This window comes from Columba livia, chromosome 8 (genome assembly GCF_036013475.1).
Source record: "Columba livia isolate bColLiv1 breed racing homer chromosome 8, bColLiv1.pat.W.v2, whole genome shotgun sequence".
Classification (NCBI taxonomy): domain Eukaryota; kingdom Metazoa; phylum Chordata; class Aves; order Columbiformes; family Columbidae; genus Columba; species Columba livia.
This window is the reverse complement of record NC_088609.1, coordinates 6,967,093-6,981,420: the sequence shown is the minus strand read 5'-3', so window position 1 is coordinate 6,981,420 and position 14,328 is coordinate 6,967,093. Positions and strand designations below refer to the sequence as shown.

General features: G+C 46.6%; 1 protein-coding gene across 4 annotated transcripts in view; it reads right to left on the bottom strand.

Moving 5' to 3' along the window:
• RALGPS2 (Ral GEF with PH domain and SH3 binding motif 2) overlaps window positions 1–14,300 on the bottom strand; it is a 157,242-nt gene extending 142,942 nt beyond the window's left edge. Inside the window, exon 1 of one of the 4 annotated variants that reach the window (XM_065071752.1) lies at window positions 13,447–14,300. Coding sequence is in view for 1 of the 4 variants with exons in the window: in XM_065071747.1 (XP_064927819.1) it covers window positions 3,360–3,527 (168 nt within the window). In the remaining 3 variants the exon portion in view is untranslated. Of the gene's footprint in view, window positions 1–2,803; window positions 2,970–3,359; window positions 3,535–13,446 lie in introns of those variants that run through there. The other 3 variants (XM_065071747.1, XM_065071745.1, XM_065071756.1) reach the window with 3 other exon arrangements.
• Between the last annotated feature and the right edge of the window lie 28 nt (window positions 14,301–14,328).

Here is a 14,328-nt window from a genome sequence, read left to right as displayed (position 1 = left end):
CAATGACAGACATTGTTCTGGCTGAGATGATTGAAGATGTTCTGCTTCACAGTTGTGCATCAGCCTCTGCCAGCAGGAGTTACCACCCTACAGCTGCGCTCACAAAAGAAATCCTATGCGCGTCCTCTCGCGCTTTGGACAAAGCTGGATGAGTTAGCACTAACTACTTCCATCAGTGCTTTAAATCACTCCACGGACCTTGCCTGAAGTGAGCTAGGGCACAATCTCTTCTGCTCACACACAAAGGAGGCAACAGCCTCCAGCAGAAGAGCAGTAACAAGCCACAAGATGAGGATAAAGTCTTCCGTGGTCGCAGCTGTTTGCCATGTGAATGTCTCTTCACAGCCTGAACAATGTAAATCCAGGCAACAAGAACACATGCTGGTCAACCATGGTACACCTACACCTGTCACCTCCTGGCACAGCTATGTCAGCTGCATTTAGCGGTATCTGCTGAAGGTGTTTCTGCTCTCAGAGCTGGGAGGCACGGAGACGTTCAGCCACCGTGGCTCAATCCAATGAGGATCATTACATAAAGCCCCTGACTGCCAAAATTCACACGCTGGTAAGCTCAGCTGGCTGGTGTTAAGCTGTCTGTCTAGGTGCGGATCTGTGGCAGGCACAGAACAGACAGACAGCCCACCGTGCCACCTTTGCTGGGCATCTGCCACCCCCCAGGAAAGGGGTGATAAGGACAGGTAGGGACAGAAAGTTCTTAAAACGCCTTTGCACAAGAGACAAGGCTCTGGTCTGAGCCCGCGGTGGGAAAACAACAGGGCAGTCAGCAAAACAGTGAGGAGAGAAATCAGAAAGAGATAAGGGGAGTCTGGTTGCAAGTGGAAAACAGGGAACTGGAGCCCAAGTAAGCAGGGACGGGACAAAGAACAAGTAACAAGTGCTCTGGACAAGTGCTTTAGCCCTCCTGCTGCCCTGCCCATCTGCTTGGAATTTGCTTTCAAAACAAGTCCTGTTTTCCATATGTCTGTCCTGATCCAAGCTCCCATCTTGTCCTTTATGGATCCAGCACTGTCACTCAAAACCATTTAGAGCAGAAAAGCCAAGCTGAGAAACAAAGAAAACTTATTGTTTAGCACACACATTCTTCACCCTGATAAGTTTCTTTCAGCTGCATTTTCCCTTCGCTTATTCAGGTCAGAGTCTTCTGGCTGGTTTATTACAGGCTTTTAAAGACAACGATGATTTTATATGACCGTCTGACTGTGTTGCAAATTCATCACAAGTCCTGGCTGTGCCTGACATTTAGGTCCAAACAACCACATACTGTTGGAGAGCCCCCAGCCCCCATGAAATACATTCCCTGACCTCCCCTTCCAGAAGAATGAGGTCACCAGTATAATGAGCTTCCAAATCGATCTGTAAACAGCCTGATTCACAATTTTTCTCTATGAAAGAGAAGTTACGAAAGGAGCAGTTTGAACAAAAAGGGCTTCAGCTCCACCCAGTGGTGATGAAAAGAGTTTCTTAAAAAGCATCAGCCATCACTATCCTCTGATGTTTGCAAATTTTGAACATTTCGCTAATTATCTTCCAAACAACCAGCTGGCACAATGACCTGTTCTCTCTCTGCAGTGATTTTGGGAATGAGTAAGGTGTGAAGCTTCCCTTTTCTATCTCCTAAACCTGCCTTTTAACCATTTTCTCCGGTAAGGCACCAATTTCTGACATAACTCTTGAAACTACTTTTAGAAATAGGGATGCTTTTGAGGAAGGATTTTCTTGTCCAGGTTTCCAAGAACAGAAAACTCTCTAAATGAACTTTACAGCTTGAATGACAGCGACCTCGAGAAACTTCAAGCAAGCCCCAGCACTTTTGGTCGGCCAGTAATTAAATAGTCCACATCTGACCTAATTAATGCTCAAATACACATCAGCAACTTTCAGGCTCCAAGGCATGAATTTGTGACAAGTGAGGATCAAGCAGACACTACCACCACTACCACCAAACCCACCCCAAACCCCCTCGGTACCACCGTGAGCCAGATGCATCGTCCTTTTTGGGCAGCCCTGAAACACCAGTTTGTGACTCTCCGGGGACCAGGTTCTGGGTTAGACAGACTCAAATCCTGTATATACAGATACAAATCCTATATAGGCAATAACTGTGAAATGTTAGAAACCTCTATTCTAGTTCTCATTACTGTTCCTGTTCTTTCCTACCTGCCCCAGGTGCTCGCTCTTTACTTTTTGGAAGGCGTCTCACTTTTACCTCCTTATTATCCCCATGTCAGTATTATTGTTGTGGTTATATTTATATTTCAAAGTGTTGAGCTTGTAGCATTTGTCCATGGGTTTTAAGATTATAATTAGATGCAGTGCCTCATTTTCACCTAAATAGTCCAAAACATATGCAAAGTCTGAAATATATTTTAAACCAATATGTGCTGCATGTAAGCAAAACTGGTTTATTTTCTGCCTGAAAAGCTTCCATACCTATTCACTTCAAGCACTCCCTTGTGTACCTTCTCTCTCTACGTACAGAGGCCCATATTTATTTTCATTTGAATATTTTCTACCACAAAACTAGTATGATATTTTCAGCTATAAAACTGTATCACATTCATCAGGTAAGGCTTGAAAATGATACACAAACCACATGAAAAAAATCCAGCCAGCACAAATTCTCCCACACAAAATCTGACTTGTAAAACCAGTAGTTCACAGCACTTTACAGCAGCTACTTAATTTTTCAGCTCGTCAGTGACAAAACCAAATAAAGCGAGTTTGATAGGCAACAGCAACTTGTACAATGCATTGAGTTAAGGACAATGATGGGTTTACTTACAGGAGAACGGTAAGTAGCCAGTTGTACACATGTATTAACGTCAGTCTGCGGTGTGGCAGGGAGGAGAAAAGGTGGGTTGTGCAGGACAGGTAAACGAGGCTTCCTGAGCGAACCTACCAGAGCAGGTTGTGCTGCGCCTGCGGCCGCCACCTCCCATCCCCACGTTGCTTCTGCCACCGGGAACACCCCAGGGAAGAGGCAGAACTGCAGGAATTTATCATCACAACAACTCAAAATCTGACCCCTTGTCAAGCACACACCTGTAACGCCAAGGGAGTATTGGAACACTGTGCTTTGAAATAACTCCTGATTCACAGAGTCATGTTAGGGATTGGAAGGGACCTTGAAAGATCGTCAAAGAACTCGATTCTCTTTGCCCAAGCAGCCCAGCGTTTTCAGCTCTGACATTTGTGCCGAAGCCCTGCAACGTGACACCACGCTGCCTGTAGTGCCTTCCACCCTTGCACAGCGCGGACGCTTTGCTAGACAAGCATCTTTCATCTCTAACAGCTACCTTAAAGTGCACAATAAAGCCAGAAAGTTAGCTTAGCTGTACCTTTCCTGGGCAATTCTTCCGAACCTCCGCCCCGGCTGAATCCAAGAACCAGCTCCCTGGGTGTGACTCCAAACACCCCACCAAACCGGGCAAGCGGCTGCTAGAATACGGCTTGAGGGCATCGAGCGCGCTCCTCCTCACTGATCTCTCCCATCCTCTGCGTAACATGGAGGCGGCATTGCTAACCTGAACCTTTCAGTTAGGGATAAAGCAAAAACCAGATCACTTTCTGCATGTTAATCAGATGCCTTGAGTGTACTGTGAGTAAAGCCAGCAGCATCTCTGATGAAATGTAACTTCAGTCTCCCTCAATTTGTGCCCGTCTCCCTACTTTTTGAGTAGTGCTATTGGTGGTTTAGGAGATCCTTGTCAATTTAGAGTATTTTTATAATTCAGGAATTTCTGGTTTATTTTTTATAGACTGTTTTTCCCCCCACATAGCATAGGGAAAACAAAACCTGTAGCGGATATAGCAGTCAAATTTATATAAAAAATAAATAATCATTCTCTTTACAACCAGAACAGTTATTATTTCAGTCTTCCCTTTTCTATGTCCTATAGCAAAGCCAGAAGATAAACGTTTTGTTTGTTTTCCCCTTCTGTCATTAGCACAGGCCCCTTGTTTCTGGCCTTTGATGAAACCTCTGGCCAAACCCAGCCTGATGGCACAGCTGCAAATATTCCTTTAACACCCAGGAGAATTTTGAGGGAGAGAAAGACATTCAGAGCCCCTCACCTTCCAAAGATGACCGAAACTGAAGAACTTTCACCAATGGAAGTTCTGTCGGATAGATTAAACCCTGCATAGGAACAAGCAGCAAGCTGCCAGGCAGATCACTATTAAAACCACAACAAACAAGAAGAACCAAAAAACCCCCTAAAACTCCAGCTTTTACCAAAGTCAGCGGTAAAGCTGAGGAGCAGAAATGCTTTGGTATTTTCATGTAACATTAACCTTCACAAATAATTACTACAGGCACTGAGATGGCAGCTGAAGGCTGCACTGCTGGGGAGAGTTGCTGTAGAACTGGCCTGCAGGGCAGGAACGTGGCAGGTAAACAAAAGTAATGTCTGTGCACAGATAATGGGATACAGGTCAGCGCATAAAAAGCGTAGCTTGAGGGGATAGAAGTGCTGGTACTGACAGGAGATTTTTGCCACTGTCCACATAGCAGCAAACGTGATGGTGACTTGTTTGACATTGTATGAACAGTAATTGTTGAAAATAGACACTAAGGAAACGGAATAAACTGGACAGGGGAGCATGAAACCAGCGCTGTCCCTGCTAAAATCTTGTAATGTTGAAGCCATTTTAATACCTGGAAAACATAATTAAGCTAGATTCACTCTGAACAGATAAACACGTACCTTGAGAACTGAGATAAGAGGAGGAGATGTCTCAGTCTTTGCAAGATTTCTAGCCCTATTTTACAGCACAAGTTAAGGAAGAAACAAGAATCCAAAATCTTGTGTGGCGATACACTCCCTGGCTCCTGCCTGTATTGCATGGAATCTGCAAAGTACGGCGGCTGAAATTGTGTGCTGTTTCTTCCAAAAATATGACACAGGGAGGAGACAACAGGACAACGGAAGCTAAAACTCAGCTTTGGGTGGCTCTGACTTCTGGACCACTGCATTATTTAGTGTGATACCCTTCATGGTGCTGGTATATGTGTATTGCGTCAATATCTAACTAAAGCGATTCCTCCTTCTTTAAGTGTCCAGGGTATAGACATCTATTTAAATTCCCTGCACTTCATTACTCAGCCTGACCTTTAAAATGACTCTATCAGCTCAAAAGTGTCCAGAAGGCGTATACAAATATCAAAAAAGGAATTGTTAGAGCTCACATTTCAGGGAAATAAGAAGTGAAAGCCGGCCAGGTGTGTTTGGGGTGTGATCTGCAGAAGCAACTGATCTGGAAGCAACCAGGGTTGTCAGGGATGGGAGAAACGGTACAGAACCAGTTCTGAACTGCCGCGATTTCCACCAGAGCTCTTCTTGGCCTTCCAGCCTTTCTCTACCTGCGATAAATTTTGGGGTGTGTGTCAGGGATTAAGGGCCCTGACCCATCCTACTTAAGAGCAGAGTCTTGAAAATTTTATTCCTAAATCTTTTTAGCAAAAAAAAATATCACTATTTATGGAACATAATCTCTTCTGCTTCTCCTACTGCTTGGTTGTTCTTAAACACAGGAAGGGAAGAAACAGGAATTTATCCAGTGCTGGTGATTTCTAATTTACTCTAAGGAAAGATGCAGCGTGGGCTGAGCCTTCCTTCCCAACCAGCAGCAGCCCAACTATCCCATATGGAATTTGCCGCTCTCTACGTGGTCTTTACTGTCTGCAAATGGAAACGTGCCTGGAGGGCCAGGCCATAACATCACTGCACTTCACCTGGAGCAAGGAAAGCTGGAGGCAGGAGAGCCGCACCTCTGAAAACAAGGGGTCTGACACAGATGCACTTCAGCTTGTAGCTGGGATGTCTCAGGACAAATACACGTGTCAAGATAAACTGGGCAGTCTGGAGTAGGACCTGTTCCCTCCTTGATTCGGCTTCTCCCACTGTAACACAGAAGCTTGTTAAAGCTTCTTTGCAGATTAGCTGGCAAATATATTGCTCTGGAAAGAGGACAACTACGCGAGCACACAGAACTGCTGATAGTGTTTTAGAGATAACATCATAAGAACAGCTTTCTCCAGTACTCCAGTGAACGAAAGGATTCCTGCTGAAGCTGTGCGTTCAAAGCTGCCGAGATAGTGCAGCGTCACTTTGGATTTGCCCGCAGGACCTCAGAAACCTGCGTACTCTAATGAGTGCGATAAATTTGTGCTTTAAACCCACTAATGCTTCAGTCAGAGCTGAGCTCAGGGGTTTTATAGCACCGTTGTCTGCCTTCAACTCTGCAGGGGGCTCTTCTGGCTCTGGAGGTCTGTGCTTGACAAGAGAGGCACCAGCAGGAAAGACTGCAACTCAGGAAGGTGCGTCTTACCCAATTCCTCACCTCTACGGTTTGCAGCATGCAACCATACAAAAAAATTTTGCTTTTGTGTTGATTTTCTGTTCCTGGGAAACTGGGTGCCTCTGGAGGAAGCAAATACACCAGATTCCCAAGGGGATGTTATTGCGTTGTAGCTTAGCATGAAGGTAAATCCCACATAACCTCTGCTGGGAACATACTATTAAAATTATCAGTCGTAAATAAACGTCCTTCCTTCAGGACTGGATTTGACCTGCTTGCCTAGCACACATTTTGGGCTGAGCTGCAAAGGCCAGTCTTCCACAGGATGCTGCCCTCTCTGAATATCGCACAGAAACGTGCAGATGACATTCCCAGCGCTATTAGGACCCTCCAAAATGTTGCCTGAGGTGACACAAAAGCCAAGTCTTTCCAGCTCTTTTTCCAGTGAGCAAACAATCCAGCCCACGTGACTGTGTAGTTCATTCTCCTCAGGATTTCTGTTGTTTTGGAGCACATGGGAGAAATTAAAACACCCAATATGGGCAACAGATTCTTTCTGTCCCTGCAAAGGAGATGCAAATTGCACAGTGTTCCCATGGCTGCAGCGCGGTTTGTGTGCCTGCAGGCAGAACAGCCTTGCCATGCCTACGGTTTGGCCGGCCGATAGCCCGGGTGGGATTCCATCGTGCGTTTCTACACAGTGAATCATTCATTATAACATCCAAACCATAACATCACAGTTATCTTGCTGTATCTACTTTCAATAGTTTCCCTTCCTTTTCCCCTACCTGAACCCCTGTGTTTAACCCAGCCTGTCATTTAGTTAATTTTGCAAGATATTCTGGTCCTCCCGTGTTTGAAGACAGCTCCCAAATTTGCAGTCTTGTTAGCACATTTGTGCTGTTCATGCTGAGGTAAAAATAAACACTAAGCAAGATCTTGAAACTGCAGGTCATGTTTCAGCACAGTTTACTACCCTGCTTTTTGGGCAAATTCTTACCTTTCAGTCTGGTAGTAATCTTCCGATCTTCATTTTAAGTAACAGCTCCCCATGTTTTATGCAATATTTGTCCAAAGCTTAGGTAGCCAGATCTACTGTGTATCCATTATGGGGAAAACCCTCAACTTCTGAACAAGAGAACTTACTGCTCCTCGTTCACATAAACATGTGGTTCTTTACTCATAGTCTTGATGTTTGATCTCAACTTGTCTGCTGGGTTGAAAATTATTCATAGGAAAAGTAGGTTACATGGTGAAGAACCTTCAGAAATAGAGTGCGTGGAAGCGACAGACACAAATATGATCCCCTCTTCTACCTCTCAATTCTTGAATATCTTTCTGGAGTTCCGAGTGGCTGGAAGGCACAGCGTTACCTGTTCATTGTCTGCCAGCCCAGGAGCAATCCTGCACCACAGGTCCTGCTCCAGGGACCTCTCCACACAAGCTCCTGCTGCTGCCATGGGCTGTTTGCTCCCTGTAAGAGCAAAGACTGAAATGCTCCTTAGTTCTCAGCACGGTTTGTCCAACTTATCCACAAACATGAGGAAAGCCTATTACTATTGCTGTGCGTGCATTCCCCAGTTTAAGCTGTATATTTACTACATCAGTGCATTATTGCACAGCTATTAATCATTAGCTATTTTTTCCTAATAAATATAACTTCTGAGATAAATATTTCAGACCAGTCTGCAGGTGGTAAGGACAGATTTGTTATTTAGCCAGTCAACATCTGCTTTGTCCTCTTCTTTTAAATTCCTGGTACTTCAGTAGGACATAAATTAGAGGGCAGTGGGAAGTCTATGTGGACTTTGTCACAGTGACAGACCTTGATGTGGTCTCAGAGAGCAGGACAGCGAGTTAACAAGGATGGCCTAAGGCTTTTGGGAAAGATGAGCATTTTACTGACAGCAGTTTGAAGCGTAGTGAATTGCAAATGTTATCCCCAAACCAGTCTGCTGATAACACTCGCAGCTCTCCCAGCATCTGCACAAGTGTATTTGCCCAAGATACTCAACACACTTGTTTTTCATGCTGATAAGGGAGCAGCAGTTAAAGAAACACTTGTAGCAAGGAGCGTGTTTGTGTCATGCATGCAGGAGGATTCATTTATCAAATTCATTCCAGACTCACTTTAGCAGAGGCCCATCCGATAGCTGTGGCCCTGACAAGCCAAAAAATGCAGTAGGGACCTGGGGAAATGAGCAAAGAGAGGCCATGCAGCCTGGCACCCGTGTGGTATGTGCTCAGCCAGCCACTCACACGTCTATTAAATAGATAAAAACAAAAAAACTTGCAAGTTACGTGCAGAATCTTGACAATAAAAATGCTAATGCTCACAAGGAAGAACTACAGTTAGGCTGAACTAATAACTCCAAGACTCCCAGCTGGCCCAAGTCTTCTCCATCCAGCTGCTGTACTGGCCTTTCCCATGGGGAAGGCAGCCAGCTTGCCACAAACTGTGCTGGGGCCAGTTGAAAATTAAGCAGATTCCACATCACTGGACTCCTCCATGTTCATAATCAGCTGATGGAAGACCCTTGGGCTGCCCTTCTGACCAGTCCACCAGAATGGACTGTTTATGACAAAGTACATCCTGTCTTTGACCCAAGCCAACTGGAAGGTGTGAAAACTCCATTGTCAATATGAATTTTCAGACTATTTAATTGCAACCTGCTTTGTGTTTGTGGGGTCAGCACCTGAAGTATCAATTTGCTGACGCCCTGAAGGCTGTGGGACAATAAGCCCTTTTACCTTTATGCCAAATAATGTAATGAATGTAACCAGAGCAAAAGCTGCTTTTATTGTTTAGGATCAGGAAGAGGCGAGGTTGGCATTTATTTCCCCAACCTGGAAGGGCATGTGTTGTTGGGAAGCATGAGCATGACACATATACCATAGGCTTGTCCCAGGTAGAGAGAATAAATCTAAACCTGCATAGTCCTGCATCTGGGCAAACTGCAGAGCGGGGCGGGAATGCAGGAAAGCTGCACGGGGCAAAATCATCAAGGAAACATCCAGCCAAGCCTGAGTCTCCAGAACAACGAGATTTAAAACAGCCAAATATGCAAATCTTCAGGATACTTAAATCCATCTGAAATCAGATGCCCAAGTACTTTTGAGTGGGGACTATCCAAGCTCCTTGGCAGCGCAAATCTCAGTGGTCCTATGGGAACAGCCTCATTTCTGACCTTTTCTCTTTGCGAAGCAGAGCTGCTGCCTGGGGCCAGCAGACGCCCTCAGCGCCAGGGCCGTCCCATAGCTGCCGCTGCAGGCAGCGTGCGGGTCCCCAGAGGATGGGGCATACGTGTTGCTGTCAGCTCGTTTCTGTTCTAGGCAGCCACAAACCGCTCTTGCCTCTTCACTCCTCCGCACCTCCGTGACTGCAGCTTCTTGCTGCGGCCACGAGCAGCCGCTCCTCTCGCTGGCTGCGCAGGCAGAGAGCCGGTGTGACAGCCACTGATGCTGGGTGACACGACACAAACACCTGGGTAAGGCAGGTCTGGGACGGCCACCCAGCTCCTTTTAGGTGTCCTGGCACATGGTGGCTACTGAGATGATTTCAGTAGTTTTGAATGGCACTTGAAACGACACCATTGACACTATAACCATAAATGGCTCCTTTTACCCCAGATTTCTGATCTCTAAGAGAGCTGGTGCTTGCTCTTCACAGACTGCTCTTGTTGATACATCTTTAGCAGCTAACACAGGTGTTCCAGCTACCGCTCAGCTTCTGTCCCTAACCAGAACAGGAAATACTTTGCACACAGGCGGCAGCATTAACGCCTGGGATATTACGCTGACTCTCGAGAGGACAGTCGTGATGGCACAAAACCCCTTCTAGCCCTCCAGGAAAATTTCCTAGCAGCTGTTAGACCACCGACGCATTGGCAGATGTCTCATAAAAACACGTCAGCCGTGGCTGAACAGAGCATTCCTGCGCACGCAATCGCGAACCGCGAGAGGGACTGAACGTGCTGCCTCCCACGTCGGCCCATCTTTCCCTTTCGGGCACAGAGCGCCTTCCAGAGTCGCAGTTGTCAAGTCAGCAGTTGGGGCAGATGGACTTTCCTTTTTAAGCTCCCAATTTTGCCAAAGCCACAATCTGGAATGTGCCTGCAGGGGATGTATTTCTTTCAAGAAAGAAAGAATTCCACACAACAAAACAAAAAATCTGCTACTGAGGGGGTAGCAATCTCTCTGCCCTTCAGCCAACCCCAGAGGAGATGCTGCGTATTTTATCAGCTTTTTCAGCCTTACTGGGTGCTGCAGCAATGACTTTCTAAATGCACCCAGTAGAGCACAGATCCTGGTGCAGCGGGGGCTGCCATTCATGGTTTCCCAAAGACAGAGAAAAATCTGAAAGGCAGTGCTCCACTTAATCCCAGTTATGAGAGTCTTGGTCACGTCTGAGTTCTTCAATGATTCCTGATCCTAAAAAATATCCAACGCTATAAAATAAAATTTTGCAGTGGCTTCTGGTACTAACAGGGAAAGGGAAGCCAGTCCTCTTTCATGGTGTTCCCACCAGGGAAGTCCTGAGTTCTGCAGAGTCATTTGAAAGTGCTGAAGCAATGAGCACACGCTGAGATACCACTGGAGAGCAAAGCTTTGAACAGTGAAACACAGACTAAGTGGTAACGAAGAACAGGGACACACATTCTAGGTACGAGCTTAAATATAAAGCCCGTATCCAAAGCGGGTGTATGCTCCCAGGCATTTCAGCTAATTTGAAGGCTGAAATTAATTCTGAGTGTGATGAGAACTGCAATTTGCCCAGCACCTTTGCAAGGCCTTTACAAAGTAGGTTTTTACTGTACATTCCTAGTTAGAGTCCCCAGCAAGGACAATTCCTCCTCACAGAGATAACGCTGGCTCTGCAAAACAGTTTTCTGCACAGAAGTCAGCTGCTGAATGCGCACAGGGTGTCCCAGCACAGGGTGTCATGGCCCGGCTACCTGCCAGAGCAGCGCAGCGGTGCGGGTGTGCCCTCTAAGGAGGAATGGGGAACAGCAGCCAGTAAATTTCTCTTCCCTCCTTCTCAAATGCCAGGTCCCAGATGAGGAGCAGCTTGCCCAAGTGTCCAGCCCTGTTAGTTTTAAACAGCCCTTTCATGGAGGCAAAACCAGCTCCTCCCGATGGAAACTGCTTCTGCAGCTGCTGCTTCCAGGGTGGGGAATAGTTGCTCTCCATCTTGCCTGGGGCTCAGTGAAGTCTTAACTCTCAACGAGCTCTTGCCACCCCATTATCCACATTGTGCTCTTGTATATGGGGTCTTGTTCAACCTCCTCATCTGTTTATCTCCTGAAGAGATGAACCCTTGGTTCTACCTCAGCCAACACAAAGAAGGGGTCTAAGAGCAGCAGCACTGATGCGGAGCCTGCATGCAGGAGTTGCAGAGGAATCACAGAGGCTGTTGCAAGGCAGCCATCTCTCTGGCGGGTATCTACCACAGCTTTACTGTGCTCAACCTCCTTCCCAAGTGTTTCCTTTGCTCCTGTAAATGCAAAGCCATCACTCCTGTACATACGGCCACATCTGTGAGCCTTCTAGTGATGAACAAGTTACACGCTGGCCTTGCACGTACTCCCAGGGAGGACTGTCCCTGCCAGACCCCACATGCTGTGTGGTCCTCTGCATTTGTTTGATTATGTTCATTAGTATTCATATTTGCTTGTAAATCTACAGGGCCTGTAATTCTCAAAATGGATTTTATCTGATATGACTCTGTAAACTAGGAGAACATAAAACACTAGTTAACTTTGGGAGGCAAGATGGAGCTCCCATCAACAGAACAGCCACTCTTACAGCAATAATTCACAAACTGAATTAATAGCACCTGCATGTTGTCTGACTTACGTGAGCTAAGTGGAGGGAGAGAAGCAACAAAGGACAGAGGTGAGTAAGCACAGCCTGCAACTTAGCTGTAGCTCTTCCTTCCTTCACTGCCTGCAGGATTTCCTCCATGCCAAGCAAAATAGGAACTGCTCTCAACATCTGTATCCTGCTGCAGAGAGGAGCCTGAACAGCAGAGAAAAAGGGGTGAGATGTCATTGTCTCTTTGCAGATCATGTTTAATTCTGCATTATTTTCTATCATCACTGTATCATCCTTCACTCCTGGTGCTGACATCGAGTATTTGTCCCTCATATTTTTCCTCTCCCCAACAGCACCATGACCGCCCTTAGGGTCATACTATAGTATGAAAGCTAGAGGAACCTGGTAGGTGCAGGGAACATCTACCCTGAGTGCCCTGCGCCTGGCAGTTACCCTGAAATCCGCAGCATTAATTATCTCTGTTTCAGCCAAGGCTGCTTTCCTGCTGAGCTTGGCCAAGCGAGACTACTGAGAAGTGGGTTCAGGTCCACAGAACTCACGTTTTCAGTCACATCAGCAGGATTATACGTCCCCATGGAGCTGAGTAAGGACAAGGTGTTCATACTCGCTGCAAGAAGAACCGACAGGTAGCCAGGTTTCATGCCTACGACCAAGATACTTGATCTACCTCTCACAGCAAAAAGCAGGAATTTAATACATCTTCTGGAGACATGGGGATATTTAATCTGCAGGACCAGGAGAAAGGTGAAGGACAGCAATGTAAGATGGGTTCCAGTAAGAGCAAGGACTCTCTGCTCATGAGACTCATATCTCAGCATAAACAAATTGCTATTCCACCTACTAATGGGTTTAAGCAGCAGCACACACTCCTGCCCAGGGGAAATCATTAAAGGTGTTACAAGTGCATCCTTTGGGCGGGAGGACACGTGGAGGGGGGAAGAATTTGCGCATTCACATACAGGAGTTTTACACAGCGGAAGAAGCACATCCAAAGTGACATGGGATTCAGCATCCCCAGCAGCACAGAACACTGACGCACCAGGTGCTTTGGAGCAGTCACAGAAAAGCCCGGTTCTAATTGTATTATCCCAGTGCCGCCCTAACTGGCACTTGCGCAACGTCCGTTTCCTCCCCCTGCTTCCCTCAGCACATCCTCCAGCTGCCTCCTCCTTCCCCCCAACCATCCCTCTCCTGTTTAGATCCCCCCCTACCACCTCCCCTTCCCAAAACCATGACAGCAAACACGATGCCGAGATGGCTTTGCCCGCTAGGTGCCATCCCACCTCTCACCTGCCTTGCCTGTTCACACGTGGGCAGCGCCCGGCATTGCCACGGAGGAGCGGGCGGCCGTGCCGGACAGGACCCGGGCGTGGGAACGTACAGATCCGCCTCCTCCAGAGATGCTGTTTGTGCTGCCCTCGTGCCCAGAAGCACCAGGCACCCACTGCTTTGGGTTCTGTACAGACGTGCAGGAAGGCAACTCCTGGCATGGAAAACTTCCAGCCCAAGCAAGAACAAGGCAGAACATGCAGGGGACTCGAACAGAACAAAGCGCAGGGCCAGGGCGGAGGCACGCGGTAAGAGTTTGCTGAGGGTGTTTTGCAGGCTTCAAAGCTATGGAAAAAAAAATAACACGTGAAATGAAAATAAAAAGACTTTTAGCAAAACACCTCCTTGAGTACAGAACTTACATTCAGTAAGTTCAATATGAAAGATTTTCCCACTCGTATGCAAGATTGCATATACATGTGAAAAATGTGCTTAGAATCTAGTGTTTTATGTGAACCTGTAAAGAAATAATCCTCAAGCAATGCAGCTTTGTGCTTGGTGCATGAAAACCTGTAAACTACGCATCGACTGAATGAGAACACTGGGCTGATTTTCACTGGTCTGGCATGAGAGGAACAAACACATTAATGCAGACAATGTATTTTTCGATGACTTTTTTTGACTCTTTTGATGACTTAAGACGTTATTATCCAAAAAGACCCCACGCTGGGAAGCAGTAGAGAGCAATTCTTCATGTCTCCACAGCTCGTCGCTCTCTCACTCCACAACACTAGAGATCTCCCAGCCCCGGCACAGGGAGGCAGAGCTGGATACGGGCTGGACACTCTGCCACAGGAACAGGAGGATGGAATTAATTCCACTGCTCTGCTCCACCACAGACCC